At 36.2% G+C, this 18,863-nt stretch overlaps 1 protein-coding gene across 1 annotated transcript in view; it reads right to left on the reverse strand.

Moving 5' to 3' along the window:
- Positions 1-18,863, reverse strand: part of FMN2 (formin 2) — a 162,012-nt gene that overhangs the window by 81,268 nt on the left and 61,881 nt on the right. The window contains exon 7 of the mRNA XM_010562944.1: positions 9,445-9,532. Coding sequence (XP_010561246.1) covers positions 9,445-9,532 — 88 coding nt within the window. The remainder of the gene's footprint in view (positions 1-9,444; positions 9,533-18,863) is intronic.

An 18,863-nucleotide genomic window follows, 5' to 3' on the forward strand; every position in this document is an offset into this window, starting at 1 on the left:
TGCGGGAGAGGCTGAGAGGGAAGTGCTGCGGCGGGAGGAGGGAAGCCCGGCTATAAAGCGAGGGCCACGGGTCAGGAAAAGGAGCCACATCAGCAGCGCTCGACGGAGGAAGTCCGGGCCCTGTGTGCGATGTGCTTCCGCGTAGTCTCCAGGCGCCTGAGATTTGCCGTGGGCAGATTTCTGTTTATTTACCGGTGGATTCAACGGCTGTTCCAAATGTAACAGAAGGAAGATGATCAGTGCGACACGAGGGGTTTAGGTCGTATGTGGTGCCATAACTGGTTACTGCAGAAGAGCGGCAACCAACACTGAAGGAAGCGTGAGTCAGCTAAGAAAAAGCCACCGACTCTAAGAGAGCTACCGCATTCCCTACTGAGGGAGTTCATGCCTAAATAGAAAAAACACAGTTAGTACCCTATTACAAATCACTCAACAAGCATGTTAATAATGACTTCTAAATGGTAAAAGCTGCAAGATTAATATGCAACATAGAAAACATAATAGCAGAAGGTTTAATCTGTTAAGTATATTTTTGAGACATCACGCAGAGTCTAAATTTTAGGATATTACAATTATTACTCAAAGCAACTAGGCAGAAATACCAAAAGAGGAGACGCAACACTTGATTTACTTCTGAATAGCGTACAGAACAGTTGGAGACACCCTAACAGTCTTAAATGGAATTTCTTTATAGGACAGGGGAAAAAGATTTTTTAAAAGCACCATAAAATTAGACTTTACAAGGAGGAATTACATTAAAATGAGAAGCCACTTAAAAGGGTAAAAAACTTGGAGGTCAGAAGGAAGCTTACAGATGCTACATTAGAGGTTCAGAGAAAAAAAAAAAATCATAACCGAAAAATTCGAAAGCACCCTTTTTTCCCCTACTTGTTTCACATCCCCAGTACTCCTACTCCTCAAAACCACATATATGATTAAACATAAGAGCACAGCGGACACCTGTAAATAAGAGATACTCTTCAAAAGGTACAAATCAGCCAACAGAAAAGCAAAAAGTCTCATAAGTTCAATGTAAATTGGACAAGAACAAAAAGGTCTAAACTCAACTTGCCAAATGCATAAAGCTAGTAATAAAACTGCTTTCAAATACATCAGATGTATGAAGCCTGACAGGAAACAGTTGGCCATGCAGATAATCTGGCTGTAAAAAGAGCACAAAAGAAAGAGAATCAGAAAAGGTTAAACAAAGTATTTGTGTTAGGATTCACAACCACAGAAAAGGCCAGAGAGGTTCTCAGACAAGTTCTGTACTTCAAGTGATACATTTTGGGCACTGTCTCAAATTGAACAAGTTTCAGAACATACAAATGCAAATTTTAAGAGGATTCCCAAGGTGACGCTGGAAACTACAAACCAGTTGGTCTGACTTCTGTGCCTGGAAAACGTCTACGTATTATACGGAAGAACAGCTGTTTTTTTAAAGTACAGATAAACCAATGTAATGAGAAAGAGAGGCAGCATGTCATTTTGTAGTAGACACTCATGAGCAACAAATTAAATGGTAGTGCTTTAATGGAGTCAACAAAGGCACAGGTAAGAGTGAACAGACTGATAATGGATTTGCAAAAGGCTCCTCACAATCTTTGCCTAAGGCTTCAGAAAAAAATTAGGCTGTTGTGGGATAAGAAGAAAGGTCTTCTCTGATTAAAAATAAAACCTGCACAAAAAAATAGGAAATCAATTACAAAAATGAATGATCAGTTTTCAAAGTACAGAGTTGTAGCAGTGGAGCCTTACTAGGATCTTTGCAGGTTCCTGTGCTGTTTAATGAACATGAGGTGGTAATGTTGGCAGATAATAAAAGCTAGCCACTTTAAAGCCAACCACAAACATGTACAAAATGTCTCAGATATTCAGTGTTAATACATGCAAAGTAGATGGAAAAGAAAAAAAGAGCCCAAACTGTAAAAACACTGTGGTGGATACAAAATTAGCAGCTACTGTGCCCCAAAAGACATTCAGGGTTTTTTTCATAGTTCTCTGAAAACATAAGCTGAATAATTAGCAACAGTTAAAGGGCAAACAGAATGTCAGTAACAATACAGAAAAAAATGGAGCCTGAAATAGAAGATGATGCGATACCATGGCATAGGCATATGGTGCACATAAATCTTGAAAATGGCATACAGAGCTAGTCACCTCATTTGCAAGGAGAAGAAAGAGAACTATGGATTGTAGACTGGTCACGAGGAAAAATCAAAAGAATAGACAACGTGTATGAGAAGTGTTCCAATCAAACTTTACAATTCAGAGAAAGACAATTACTGCAAAAAGATAACATAGATATCTATAAAAATTACATAATGAGCAGTCAGTACACTCATCTTCCCCCCCCCATCTAGTTATCCACACAGGAGATCAGGTACTAAGCTAGATAGATCTCCATTTGATCAAATATAGCATATAGTTTTGCTTCCTTAAAAGAGGAATGGTAAGAAAAATACAGTAAAAATAGGTACATTGACTGTAAAAGAAAGGGGGAAGGGGGGAATTCACCTTGCAAGTTTTACTAAAACCTCATTTTAACTACCTTGTATTTAAATTAGATTTTAATGGCTATATACATGTAAGCAGCACTAATTTTTTTATACAAATATTTTGTGTGTAAAAATGTATTAAAATCTAACAAACTCATGAACAAATCACAAATGGATTGTTGTGGCAAACATCCTTTTCTTCTAAACTTTTCGACTTCATGAAAAAAATGTGTGACTTATTAGATGGTCTTAGTCAATTAATAAGCATTTCTTAATTTTCATAATGCTAAAATCTCTGTGTAGTTCAGCAATGTATGAAAGTACGACCACTGGAAAATATTTCTGTTATGGAAAGACCAGGTGCTGCTCTTCTTTCTCCCTCCTTCCCCCCAGTTTTTGCATGGTACTAATGCTAATAGCATACATTTTGTTGCTTTATGCTTAGAGTTCTGTAATCATCCCCCTTATGAGTGACTACACAGTACACAAATGAGAAATAACAGTACTGCTTTTTTTTCTTTTGGGAGAACAGAACTTTCCTGAAACTTTTCTCTCAAAGTTTCAAAGTTAATCAGACTTCCAAGAAAAAAAATAAACTGTTTCAACTGAAACAACAGACAAACAATGCAGTTACAGTTTCTTACAAAACTTCTCTATTAAATTACATTCATATGTTCTTAACAACAACAAAAATCTTTAATTATCCAAACTATCCAATGTGGCAGTAATTAGTCTCTGCTGATTCAAATATTGTGACAAAACTCAATATGATTTTCCTCATTTAAAACCACTAAATTCTTTAAAATGTATTTTGCATTATAGAAAACTAGTTTAATTCTATAAATTTTTTTTAATTGTAAATTCCAAAAGGATGTATTGCATAAAACATTCAGTTCCTTTCTTAGTGATATGAATATTTCTGTCCTTCATTATCTTGACGTGTTGCATGCATACTTCAAGAAAATGATAACTGGGGTTGTATTTTTTTCCTTAACAACTGCTGCTATTGCTTTATTGGCCTCTGGTCACTGTGAACTAAGCTCCAGAAAATCTCAGAGGATGGAAAGAGGACCTGAGGCATGCTTTCAATACTCAGGACTGGCTTTCAGGGCCTTCACCCACAGCTCAGGGGTTTATGCCACATCCATTAGAAACCCCACCTGCCTCCAAGGACCTTCGTTGTCCTTCCTCACTAGCTGCCTCTGGCAGGAGTGGCCAGACAAAGGCTCCAGAATTGCTTTCAGCTGCTCAGGACAGAACACTGTGGGCATACTAACAGCATCAAAGCAATAGAAACATTTGCAGCAATACATATGTGTGGCACTCTAATTTAACTCCAGTCTGTCTTTTATAAAAGTCATTTTGTGTATTCCATTGTTTTCCTTACCAATAATTTCACAATAGGAGCTTGTAAAGTAATTGTAAGCAAATAAAATGTGTAAGCTTGCAATCTAACAGCAGGCATAATGTAATGAACATGGTAGCATAAAGCTAAGAAGAAATAGAGGAATAAGACTGAGGATTACGGTGTGAAGTTTTGAGGAAGTGCTAGTTCACAGGACAGAAAAATGCTGAACCAACAAATCTTTCCTTAGTGGTGTCTCAGAAGAATCTAAACGCATGTTGGAAAGGCTATCAGAGGGGAAGCTTAAGCCATAATCTTTTAAGTTTTTAGGTGTCTGAATGCACAATATTTGATTCAGAAAAAAATGTTAAAGAATTGCAATTCTCAATTAATAAGCCAGAACTAATAGGTAAAGCTTCGAACTTCATAATCAACCTGCACTGACTGCAATCACTTTATGGATTATTCCTTTACTAAAGAAATACAGACTTGCCACCTGACAGAAAAAGTGTTCTATATATCTTCTTACATGCAGGATTTTTTATCATAACTTAAATGGACAGAAATAACAATTTTGGGCAGCTGGTTTACCTTCCAGTATAACAATGTCCAAAGAACTTGATCAAATCATGTACAGTTTTGTCCTCATAACTTGTTTAAACAATAAAATATCTTTTGGGAAGATACCCATTCTTGACAAATATTTCAGTGTTAAGAGTTTCAAATGATTATGCTTATACATATACATTATTATTAGGATAAATAATGCTCAGATCACCTCTGGACCTTCCATAAGATAAACTAATAATGAGTCTTATATTCCAGATGTTGAGCCATTCTTTCCTGATTGCTTTCCATTTAGAGCATCTCTTGGACCTATTACCGCTAAGACTACATGATACTTCAGTCCGTGAAGAATTCCTGCACAGAACATTTAAGTAATGCAAGAGACTTTTTATCCTCCTCCTCCTCCAGTGAAATCATTCAGTTAACCTTTGACAGTCTCTCCTAGCTCATCATTTCTAAGTGTCAGTGTGAGCAGTCAAGTAAGAAAACAAAACCAAGATTTTCTCATGTTCCTTTGCCACTAATAGCCAAATACGAAAGGATAAACATTTATTTTGCCCACTAACATTTAAAGTACATTCAATTCCCGCACATCTGTCTTGAATTCAGGGCAGAAGATATGTCTGTTGTTCGAAGTTATACTTCTGTTAGCAGAGCAAGCTCTGCTGCAAATAAAACTTTTAGTAAAATAATCTTAAATCCAGATGAAAAGGTTGGGCTTTACCAGCTGTTAGGTGAATCTGCCTGCCCTTCGCATAACTATTTTTCCTATTACATTACTTTATATAACTTCCTTCCCTAGTATCACTGACCAACAATGAGCTGAGGGCTGTAATAAAAAGAGCCTTGGTTTTCCATACATATTTTTGTTATTATTATCAGAGTGGGACAGGTAGCTCCATCAAATTCTGTAGATTACCAGTGTCTCAGAGCGGGGGGGGGGGAAATGACTTATTAAATGAGGATATGAGAAAGGTGGTCCAAAATTTGGCGGCAGAATTCTCCAAACTACTTCTAACAGAGCCAGGACAACCACAAGGTGCTATGCAAAACCTTACAGAAATACAGTTAGAGTATTGCAGCCATGCCAGAGGTAGCACAGTGCCTGAAATGGTAAACCCTGTTAAGAGAAACTTACTGAATTGGAAAAGATTACAGACAACTTCAAAAGACAGAGCATTGCATATGCTGGTTTTGCCAGACTTGTACCTTCAACATTTATAAGGCATGCTCAGACTAAGACGATTTTTGTGAACAAAAGATTAATTTCCATTTTGGAAATAAATACTAGATATAAATCTGACTGCGTAGTAAATGTAATATTTATCTGCATGAAATATAAAATTTGCTTTTCTTCTGGCTGACATCTTCAGATTATTTTTTCCCTTATATTTTTCCACACCCAGAGAAGTTTTTGCTTTTCTTACCCCACTTGTTAGCAGCCATAAAAGCCTAAACACAGAAGAGGATACATTGTATCTTTACAGGCAAGCGAATCAGGATGGCACTGACAAGCCTATTCTCTGCAACATAGTTACAATTTCAAACAGTTGTTACATTTCATGTGATGACAGACAACTTTATTAAAAAGAGCTCTCTTACATAAGAGACATGGTCCCTAAACGCAGACACAGGCTTAACATGCAATTATATATCAATGTATGGGGTATTCATCGTAGATTACTATATGCAGTTAACCAGAATCTTGTTGGATCTCTAATTTAAGCACATGTTACATCTCCGAAATGTTAAGAAAAAACCCCAAAGACTAATGTTAAAACCAAAGTCTTTTCTCTAGGAAGAAAATCTGAGCTATAAAGGAAAAATATGTAAGAAGTGCTTGTTTGGCATTTTTCAAGCTTTGGCTCTATCATGCAGCCAAATACAGCTATATTTCCAGTGGGAACATAATACTGGATAAAGGATATTTGCGGTATAGCGAAAATAAAAAAGCAAGCAAAATGCCTGGATAAAGTGTTTTGCATAGTTGATAGATGATTGTAAAAAACAGGCGTCAGTAAAACCTTGTGTGAAACCAGAGAAACCATGAGAAGACGACTCATTTTTGTACTAATAACATAGAGAAATGGCACTGCAACTAAAGAGACCAACATTTCTTGCAGTTCTAGCCTAGACTGTGTAAAATAGCTGGGAGTTCTGTTAGCAATTAGAGTCTACTAAAAAAAAAACCCCATAACAACAACAAAAATCAACCTACCCTACTTTAAAACACTACTAGAAAGACGTACTAAAGTTCAGTACAAATATGCTCTGAGTATTGCAACTACTCCTTCCACACTGTAAAAATATTTTAAAAGCAGCCAGGGGTTGGGAGTTTGTCTTACTAAACCTATTTCAAAGCTTGGAGCAGACAAATGCAATTCTACAAGCAGACATTTAATGAGGATATCATAATCATCAACAAAAGCTATTTAGCATATATTACAATATTCTTCCATTAAATGCTGTCTGATCACACATGCATGAAAAAGTAGCTAAGTGTTCAAGATAAGTTAATATCATAAATGATTCAAATTTTCAAGTGTCTAAAACAAAAATACACCAAAAAACCCCAACCAATCAACCAAAAAAAAGTTACAAGACATTAAATACATTTGCCCACGTTTCAAGTTATTTTAAGCTCTTCAGTTAAACACAATAGGAATTAAAACTTGAAATCCTACATTTATTAGGCGAATTAAAACCCAGCAAAATTGTTTTCCCTTCTGTTCTTGTAACACTTTGAAATTTGTCTAAACCATTAGAAAAATAAAACACAATGGCACACAAACCAAGGAATGACTGAATACCACACTTCACTGAAAATTTCTCTCTCTTTCTGGATGCTTTTCTATGGCTGGGGGTGGGGAAGGGGCAGGAAATTACAATTCTTCTGCAATTTGCATGAACACTGCATCCCAAAGATATGCTTTGTATGTAATATAGGCAATATTTACAAGAAAGCCATAAAGAAAGTTGCCCAGTACCATAAATTGGCGGGGGTGGGGGGGGGGGCTGTTCATCTGACTGCCTCTCAAATTTATAAAAAAAAATTGCTTGGGTTGTACTGAGAGAGATATGGGTAAACGTAAATGTCACTGTACGTTAAACATGGCAAAAACTCAAGATCACCACTAAAACCCTGGGCCAGGGGACAAAAAACACTTATAACACTTTTTGCTGTAGTTATTGTCATACATCATAAATCTTAATGTATTGTCCCAGCTGAAACCAGGACATGTATAAAGGTGAAAATATATCAACTGCCTATTTTGCTAATGCAGGCACTTTTAAACATTATTTTAATTTTTGATAGTGCCTTCTCATTATTATATTCAAATTGCAGCAGATAAACCAGTAAGCTATAAAACTCAAAAATATGTTAAACCCTTACTTTTTAACAAGCAAGTAAAAAATATTGCATACACAAAGGTGAAGCTAAATACTTGGGCTTGTGATTCCTCCGTGGGCTCTTTGGTTAGATCACTCGGAGAGCTCTGCATGGAGTGACTGATACCAGAAATACTTCTTGGTGAGATCTCCCCTCTATTTTCCTTGCCCTCACCATGCAAATTTCTTTCCTCCTCCTCACCACTTTTCCTCCATGCCTATTTTATGTTCTTAAAAAAAACCCAACACATTTTTAACACCAGGATCTTCCAACCATTTCCACAAATTCCCCCATCAGACAAAAGTTCTCTCATATTTGTTCAATCACTTCTGCACAGCAAAGGAATAAGAGCACTACTAAATTCTGCTTCACAAAGACTTTTGGTTTTAGAAAACAGCTATTGAAAGAGGAATATACAAAATCTGCACACAGCTCTTAGATGGTCATGTGTGCTTAATATTGTAATAGGATAAAGGTTAAGCATAATATTGTTTGACCCCTTCAACTACTGACATTCATCCATGTTATTGTTAGTGTTGCATGTTAAGCAAGCAAATTTTCAATGAACTTGTGTTGGCTTTACCACAGACACAGATGTTAGGCGGACTCCTTTGTTCATAAGGTTCTCATTATTAACTGAAACCAAGTTGAATATTTGACTGAAGGAAAGGACCATATCATTGTTTTCAGATTTTGCTCTATGACTTAACTGAACTACATCTGCCAGCTTTGGAAATACCAAGTACTGCTTGGCGCCAGTACTGGCGCCTTGCTCTATGACTACCATCTTAAGTGCTTCAGCTTGAGGAAGTCTAGTAACCATCAAAACAGTTCAATAAAAACTTAAAACTGTGATTAAGAGTTACTTGCCAGCTGACAGAATGCTCTGAAATTTGTTCTATTTATGAATAATTTCACAAGATAAGCAAATCATAGTAAACAGAATGCATAGCTGTAAATATGTAGCCTAGAAAGTTCACAAGATGTTTTTGTGATTTATGAAGTCTGTGTTATACTTGAAACCACATTTGCTTAATAGATAGGCTGGCACTTCACAGGATAATTCAATCTGCTTCAAATCTATCCAAAGCCCTTGGGAAACATAAGGGATGCTCTGAATATAAATGCAATTCTACTTTTCACCTTTCTGCACTACTGTCTCTTAGCATAAATGTGAAAAGTATTACACTCCCCCAAAATATCTCCCTTTACAAAAAATGCTGTTGAAGATGAAAGAACTCTGCAGTTTGTACTAACCCAAATATAGGACCTATTTTATACAGCAAATCAATTAAATGTTATAATTCACTTTTCTGAATTTGTCCTAAGGCTATGTGAATTAAAATAAACAACACATCACACACTTCCTTAGAAAGACCAAAATCAAAGTGTCTATATTTTATACCACTTAGATAACTGATGCCAAAAAACTATAGATGGCAATTCTGCAAATAAACAGTTTTATTTTATGTTACTAGACAGGGGAAAATAAGTGCCAGAACAAGCTATTTTATCAGAAAAATAGAGTGTAAAAAAAGCCTCTTATTAGTTTATTTTACTTATCAAAAGATAGAAATAATTAGCATTTCCAAATTATTAATGATGTGATCTAAGCTAGAATCAACAATACTTATTTCACTTACCATGCTGAATGTCCCTCATGTCTAAATGAAGGCTAGACATTAATATTCCAACAGCTTGAGATCTTTTGTTACTTAACAACTTGACAACCTGCCAAAAGAAACCCAACTATTAGTATTAATCTGCAGGAAAATCTACAAGATATTTCACATTACTAATGACAAATTCAAGAAATAGTACCTTGTAGTCTATATATACGTCTAAAAATGAGTAATTTTATTAAAGTTTACTTCTGCTGCATAAATCCATCACAAGTGTAACTGTGTCACCTAGTTGAATCTTAATCCTAAAAGAGTCATTATAAAAGTTCCCTTAGACTTCCTCCTTCATTAGGATGCACACTTTCAACTTCACACTGATGTTACTAAGTGTATGAAACAGGCTGTCATATAAAAAAAAATTCCAACTGTGTCTATCTTGGAATTGCTTTGGTTTCCAAAACCACACAATGATTTCCATCTTTGATGTAAGCTAAAACTGTGAGAATTTGTATTTTATTTGAATGTTTGACGTAGTAGGCGCCAATATGAATTTTATTTAAAAAGCAAAATAACCACGTACATATTGGGATTTTCTTTGATCACTTTTAGGGAATATAAAAGGTCTCAAAGCTTTTTTGTTTTTAAAATAAACAAAAAAATAAAAATCAAGCCATCAAAACATCTTGCTGTAGGGGGTTAAAATTAGCCACTAAAACACTTTTGTACATATTTGCTTTGCAAGCATAAAAGCAACAAGTAATTCACAGACTGTGTTCCACAGGGCTCTAAGCTGTTTGAATTCAACTTACTGTAAATTTTATACCATTGGTATGAGAAGCAAGTAATGCCAGGAAAAGACCCTTATCTGTAAAACGACGTGAATCTAGATGAAGTACTTTTCAATGCAGGGCTACAATCATTATGTAGATGGAAGAGGTTAATATTTAATCTACTCAGGTTGCTGAGTTTTACACTGTACTAAACACACTGAAGAAAACCTTTGTGAATCACTTGGAGGAAAGTAGAAAAGCCAGATAATTAGAACTGTAAATTCAAGTTCTTTTTACATTGCAGTCAGGAAGCATATACATATTTTTTCAAGTTACACAGCTCCTATATTAGCACCAAGGTGCTGTATCATCTACAGGCCCACTAGCAAAATTATTTAGAAATTAATTAGTAGAAACAAGATTATAAAAAGTAGAAATAATTTAGCCAGAGTAAAGAAAGTTATGATTCAATTCACATCTTAAAAAAGCATAAAAGTACCCACAAGATGTTTGCCCTGTGGCCAACTTCGAATCATTTAAGTTTTCAGACACAGGTTTGTACGTTGATGTTTGAACAACAGTCGAAGATAAGAAGTAAAAGCCTGAGCCAGATCTCTGTCACTGGGACTGCTTAGGAAAGGGAACTCTACAAACAAATGGTGCTTGCAGTATAGGCTTTCTGAGGATGAGACTGGCTGGCCAATTGGTTTGGTTCTCCCCCCCCCCCGCCCTTAAACCTTCATAACTATCAATTATGAAGGTATTTCATCCTCCTTTCCTTATAGATTCCTAACTAGTTACAGTGAAGTGAAACTACAGCATTCTGCTCATGAACTGAAAATTTTAACATTAGAAACCAAGTATGTCATAACTACCATTCACAAGGTTAAAGACCTAAATTCAAGGCATAGCTATTGATGTCATCTGTCAGAAATTAGAAGGAAATTCATATGCAATTGTCTAATCCATGTAATATATTATTAGGAATTTAAAACTGAAGTCAAATGGACTGAAATAGGATATGATAGTCAGATTTTCTGAATTCAAAGGGAAAACGTAATTCAGAAAAATATAATTAGGATATCCACACTATCCTTCTAATAGTCTATAATCACTCTAAATGTTTTTTAAATGGAACATAAATCTCATTTAAGCCTTGAACTGAGATAAAGCTGGGACAAATAATATGAGATTTTCTTGTTGTAAAAAGAAGCTATTATCTATTTACTTCTTTGCAGCTACAAAAGTTTTACAAAATAAAATAGATCTTGGGTAGCAAGGTATGGATTGAGTCTAACAACTACATTACAATAGACATCTCTTATAACAACCAAACATGTATTTTGCGTTCTATCAGAAAAAAAAAAGTGGGTACAAAATTTCAAAAAAACCCAGAAACTCTTTAACTGGTGTTGCTACCAAACCATATTTCCAGAAAAGGCTGAGCAACACAAAGAAACAATGTGGTATGTTACACAATAAAAGTTCAAAACCTTCTCCTTAAATCTGTCCATTCCAACAACACTGACAAGACTGAATTTGATATGGAAGATATTGGAGAAACTGTTGATTCCAGCCCCTACCAGTATTGCATTTGCTCAAGTCTGAAACACCTTCCAGTAATAGAATAACTTAAGCTTGTCGCTGTCATCAACATATAGAGGGAGTCCTTTGTTGCCTTTGTTTTGAACAGGAACACTATCCAAAAGCTGGCAAAAAACATGAAGTAAAAAAGGAATGCAAACCCATTCCAAAAGTCCTATAAGGAAATAACAATATAGTCGCACAAAGTGGCAAGAGCTCATCTGGAGTTAAGTGTGTACATTTCTTGTCACTCATAATCTGCAAAAATGAAATAAGAACTGGAACTGATACAGGCTACTACGTTGGCCAGAAGTAAAACAAAACAAAAGAAGAAAACAGAGTAAAATAGCTTTGTTAAGTGGTCTTCCTCAAAACAATGTTACAGCTGTGTTCAGGTGTGAACATACCCAGGTCCAAGGAAGGGTCGACAACTTGACCTTTCCAAAGGAAGTGGAACTACACTGCTCTCTCTTGGAGGCCCAAAGAGCAAGGATGAGCTGGAGTCTGTTCCTGGGACTCTCCCATTTCTAACGATGTCAGCACCCATATACTACTAGATTCACTTCAAATGGTGAAATCGCAGTTTCTACCATCGACCAGCAATGTAAAGCTCAGAGAGCTACCAAGATCAGGTCTACAAATACAGCAAGGGGACCAACACTAGAGGAAAAAAGAACCAAATAAATTAACTATGTTGTTATGATGCAGGCTAGAACATGATTTCTTAGGGGGTATGATTCCCATCAATGCTATATGACCAGATTTAGGGGCCTAGTAAATCCCTTCAAAGTCCTGTGCTCTAAAAGGAATCTGGCCTAAAAGTTAGCAGGAAAAAGAAGCTGCTTTTTCTGAAAGTGAGCTGATCGGCAGGAGAATAATTATGTACTGAGTGCCACATTCGGCCAGTGATCAGAAGAGAGGGGGGGAAAAAAAAAGCAAAAAAAAAAAAGCATTGTCCCTGTGAAGAATAGGTTGCCTTTGCTGCCAAAATTCTGAACCACAACGACATTGAAAGAGTACAGAAGAGCATGACTGCCAGGTGAATAGGTGCAGAACAGCAACAGATAAAGCATTTTTATGTAGCAGCTACCAGTTTTGTCTGGCTTTATTTAAAATGTAGGTTTTATGTCAACTTTTATACTAATCTCTACTACGCATTTCATTCCCATTTCAGTCAATTGCATGAATACTATAGTTTCCTCCAATAGAATGGCTGTAACAATACAACACTAATTCAGAAAATATGAATATTAGCATAAATGCCTAAAGCAATTCCCACATTTAAAAATGAAACAATAAAATAAATCAGCTGCATAGTCTGGGCCTACAGGCTACAGACAAATGACGCCATTTAAAGGCGGAACAACAAAAGTTTGATAAATCCAATCTCTACAAGATCTAAAGCCTCAGACACAATACACAGCTCCTTTTTAGTTTGGATTCTGGAACTCTGCTTTAAACAAATTTTTAAAAAAATAAATAAAAAGGAAGCTAGAGATATTATCTGCAGCCTGAAGTCTAGGACAAACTTTCTAATTGTTGAGTGGTCCTCATTGTTAAGCAGTAAACAAACTACATGCCAAATTTGATCCTGATTGTTTAACACAAGCAAACAGAGTCTAAGAGGTATTTAGTGAAAGGTAATGCAAGACACATGTTTGATGAGAACCCCTAAGCAAAAATATGAAGATTCCCTTTCCCCAGAATAATATTTAGTTAATGCATGGAATTTTGCAATGATTCTTGCTCTCTGGTTCTGATTTTGACTGCCAGCATTAAGGAAAATTTTCCCAAGGCCCTCACTGGTTAAGAAAAACTACTGTACATTACAAAAAGTCACATGCAGGAAACTCCACTGTACAAAGGCCTATAGCTTGTAACTCTTGCAGAGAGGATGCAGAAACTCTAAAGTTCCAAACAAGATGTTAAGAAACAGGATCAAGGTAGTAATGCAGTCACCTTCTCACTAGGCATTGTGAAAACAAATCTTCTCTGCAGATTGAAGTGTATTCCAAATGTAAAACTGGCAATCACAGAACTGGACTCATCATATCTTTCACGTGTATAACCTTGTCTTCTTACAGATATAACATAAAAATATTATGCTCTTATGAGTGAATGGGTTTATGCGTGTGGTTTGGGTTGGGGCGTTTTTTGTTTGTTGGTTTTTTTTGTTTGGTTGTTTGTTTTTTTTTTAAAAAGGTAAATCCAGAAGTGACTTCTGGCTAGTAATGGCACTTGTGAGAACAGAAACAGGGACTACTTCAACTAGTGAGGTCATTTTGGTACATTCTACTTAATACTTACAAAAAGAAAACCAAACCCCTAAACCCAACATCCAGTCCTGGCTGTCTAACAGCGTATTTTTGCTGATAGCACATAATGATTTAATTGAACACAACTTTTACCACAGAACATCAATCATAAAGTGTAATTTTGAGCACCTCTCCGTCTCCTACCCTAATCAAATCTGAAATCCCCTCCGCAAACTAACCGGTTACTTTCCCTACTGAAGGTTCTCATAATCTATAAGGAGATACCTAAGGTTTCAAAATTCTCTTTGTCATATACTTCTAGATGCAAGTTGTTGACATGTTATGCAAAGTAGTGCAGCCAAGAAGCTGTGTCTGCCAGGTTGTGGATGCTGTAACTTTATGCTTGAGGCTAAAGATTAAACTTAATATTTACTTTTCATTCATTTTATCTATTACCCTACTGTGCTTTCATAAATAAGGCTTTTAATGATATGCATGAGAAACAGTTCATGCCCTTTTATGCCCTTTTATCACTAAAATAGTATTGTTTGAAATGAGCAACATAAAATTATTAATGTAGAAGTAATCTTTTATTAAAATATTGCTACCTCAGTTAATATTCCTCACTTCTGACAGTAGATGTAAGCATTAGATTGCTTATATTCAGATATACAGTAGTAAGTTAGATAAGCATTGTGTTCCTCAACAGGAGGCTGAAAAATAGTAAGATGTCTCTTAATAAAAAATAACAACAACATTCTAACTTTAAGGACTGGAGTAGGGGATGGAGATAAATGCAAAGTTTAAATTCTTTAGCTTAAAAATAGGTACCTAAAGCTCCTCTTTGAGAGTTGAGCTCATTGTTATGTACCACAATTACAGTTTCTCCTTCTTTCATCAGCTAAAGGACCAGGGTACCTGAAGTTTAGTTTCTATGTTTTTAGATCTTATGTTTGTAACTGTCAAAATGCCTTTGTGGGTTAGTAATGGAAATGCATGTTCAGATGCTACATTATAAACTCTTTAACAAAAATATAACCCCCCCCCCCCCCCCCCCCCCAGCTAAAATTTCCTTAGAAATTCTGTATAAAATTCTGTATAAAAGAATTTTCATGCATTGTCTGCAATGCACTCAGCAGGTGATCAGCCCAACTACTATGAGCAATCTTGTCACTGGGTACTCAAATTAGGCATGTAATTACACACATTTTTTGTAAACTCTTGCAAAACATATTGCATGCCCAAATACATTTGAAATTAACAGTCTCAATTACTTTATAAAGAGTTAGCACATCAAACCAGGGAGACAGACATGGAAGAAGCAGGGGGCTTCGGAAAGGTTAAAGAATGGGAAGAAAAAAAAAAAAATCCCCAAACCAAAAAACTCCCAAAGAAAGGTGAGAACCCACTATGATATCTAGTAGAAGATATCAACAACTAACAAAAACCCCAACCAAACAAAAAAAAAAAACCCCACAAAAAACCCACCCAAAAAACAACCAACCATGCTGTAAAAGCTTTAGTGTTCCCAATTTTAAAGAGGAACATACTATTACAGTCAAAAGTATGACATTATTCACTGTACCTACTCCAAATGAATATAACAACTTTTTTGTTCTTGCTGTTTGTACTGAAATCAGCACTAAGTAACAAAATACAGCCATAAGGAAAAATCTGCAAAATCAATACTTCTCTACAAATAAAAAAATAACTTAATCTTAAAATCTTGATTTTCATGCTGACAGTAAAAATCTGTTTAACTTGTAAGTCACTTAGGATCTGATATAGTAGTACAGACAAGTACATTCACACTTAAGTTAGACAGTGATTTTTTTACTAAATCATCATGACCACTGTCCCAAACTCTAATTTCTAGGTGAAACAAATTCAATCCATATGCACATCTAATTCTGAAGCAATTTGAGTTTTCTTAATCAGATTTAAAAACTACTGTACTAAAAAGCATTGCTTGCCTCTTTAGCAAACTCAGTGTGGACAGAGAGATGGGAGAAGAAATGCATATTGCTATCTCCATATTTTCTTCCTTTCTTCTTCCCTTGATGTCATTCAATGCTACAGTATCCACTGCACTGAGCCCTCTCACTGAGAGAGTCAGAAGCACCATGGAGAAATAGAGAAGAAAGTATTTGAAAGGTGTAAAACTACTGGCTATGGAAATGTGATATCGCCAACCTCCCTGGAAAGATGGCTGTAACTAAGATGCCTCTACTCGACAGAGTCAAGTACTCCAAGAGTTGTACACAGTCCAGGGTGGCAGTTATATCTCTGCTGGGATTCAAGATCTGGGTTATGCTTTTTAGATATGCAGCTTTAAGTCTCAGAACAGCTGCAGCTCAACTCACTCGCTCCAACCCAAAGCCTATTTTTCTTTTTATTTGAACAAACTTTCAGTAAGACCTTTCCCTGCAGAGATCTTCTAGAGCACAGAGAACCACAATGAGGCCATTGTCAGACACTCTACAGGCTCCTCTGGTTAAGAAACGAACATAACCTTTCTTGCCCATACAGAACCTGTAAGCAGTAGCAACATCATTTAAAACAGGCTGTTACATCAGCAGAACCTCTCAGTGCTAGTGAGGATACATGAACAAAACAGAGAAACCCAGAGAGCTCTTAGGTCACAAGATGAGTTTGCAAGATTGTCAGATGCCAAGCTCATGTGTTTGTTTTTAAACTTGCAAATACATGATCTGAAGAAAAGGAAGCAGGAAGAAAACAAGAATGAGAAATGCATGTGGTTAACAGAGAACATCAACCTGGAAAGCCTGAACAGGTAGAGATATTTGATACATAGATGCAATGAGGTAAAACTGTATTTGCAACAGAGAACTTTGTAGATAGTTACAAAACAAATAATATAATAACAACACATGCAATAAGCCATATAAAGAAGAGAATCACAGGTAAAAACAGAGATCACATTCATACAGCATCTCAGAAAAGAAATTATTCTTAGAACCCAAATAAGTGAGATATAATTTAATTTCATAAATAACTTCACAACATTATTAATTATTTGCTTGTATAAATAAAAACAATGCATCAGTCAAGTCCTCTAAAATTCCTGTCTGTGGGGGCAGCAGAACCCCAACTGTATCTCTGGAGAGTACATAAACTCGTAGCAAATGGTTGTGCCATTGATACCGGTAATAATAGAGCAGTAAGTGTGGACACAGAAAGTTCCTTATGACAGCGCCTCCAGTGTTTGCAGAGGGTATAAACCCTCCTTTTCAGACAATTATTCTTCCCTTTGTCATTCCTTATTAGTGAATAAACTTTTATCTGTTAACTCAATATGGCATTTACCTTATTTACCAATTTATACTTATTTTATGTGGCATTTTATTTCTAGGGGTATTCTATTACCAGAGCTTCAACTTAAAAATTCAAAAATGCTGAAATCATTAACTAAGCAGTTTTATTGATACATCTTGTTTGCATCTAAGACTTTTGAAACAGAATGAAACTTTAGTAACCTATTATTTATTTTCTGGGGTGGAAGGGGGAGATTAAAATCTTAATGTCGATAGATTAATAGTGGACTTTCCATATGAGAATATCTTTAACATTTTTATTTCGTTTACATGATAGATTATAAACACATGGTCTGCTCTTGAAAAGTTCATTGTAGTTACATGTATATTATTTGCCAAAAACACAGTCAGAGGATTATCAGTAAGGCTTGTAAGATGACTGTTCAAAAGTTAGGAAAGCAATCTATGCAAGTCAGCTCAGCCCCTTCTGTACACTTATGCTGACAGTGATATCAAGATTTTCTGATTATGTACCACTTTTCCACTGAACCCATTCAGTGCACACTGGCCAGTGTTCGCCATGTAAGTACATTTTTAATATTGCATTTACCGTCATTCTTCAGTATGTGGCCTTAGTCATGAGACTATCTTTTTTCTTTCTGCTTCACTAATTACATTTTTTTTTTTAAGTGCTGCAACAACTGGTAAAAGTGCTTTTTACTTCATTTCCTAAGTAATCATTATGAACTATGCTCATCCCACACAGTCCATGATAGCTATGGAAAGGGTCTTATGAAAAATACTACCCAGCCACATAACAAAAACTAGTATTGTAACTACATGGCATGGCTGAACAAGACACTCCAAGAGTGAGTTTCAGCCTCTGCTTGGGTCAAACACCATAGATTTGATGAGATCCACTATTTGCTGAAAGGAACATCCCAGTCAAGAATACCCCAGGCTCACAAGTTTCTAAGAGAAATTACTTTGGACAGAATAAGAGGTGACACAGAATTAGACCTATTATGCTCTATATTTCCACCTGTCAGATCTCCTCAGTTCTTCAGTCCCTCCCCAGTTACTCATCTTAATCTTCTTTGCCTCTCTCCTCTTCCCACAAGGAAGGGCCCAGCCCTGAAAGCTCTTGCTGCTCTTCACCGTCCCTTGGCGCCCTATCTACAGGCACAACAGCACTGGGGATCTGTGCTTTCCCAGAGACGGAACATCTCATGGCGCTCGGCCTCGGCAGAGCCTCTTTCCGAAAAGGCAAACGTCCGGCTCCTTCTCCCACCAGGAAGGGCCTGTTTTCCAACCTGCCAGTACAAGGTTAGGAAAAAATCTTCAGAATTACACCCAAAGTCTCTCCTGAGCAATAGGAACTGAGATATAGCCCGTAGAGTGGCAAATTTAAGAAACCCCCTACACAACTAGCAAGGCATGCATCTGATAACATTTTTCCATATTTCAAGTCTATGAAACTATGTGGACATGAGCAAAACCAGACTTTGTTTTCTTTTTTAACATTGGCAAAATGAAGGAGACACCCAAGGCGGGGG

This window comes from Haliaeetus leucocephalus, unplaced genomic scaffold (genome assembly GCF_000737465.1).
Source record: "Haliaeetus leucocephalus isolate CR32 unplaced genomic scaffold, Haliaeetus_leucocephalus-4.0 Scaffold162, whole genome shotgun sequence".
Classification (NCBI taxonomy): domain Eukaryota; kingdom Metazoa; phylum Chordata; class Aves; order Accipitriformes; family Accipitridae; genus Haliaeetus; species Haliaeetus leucocephalus.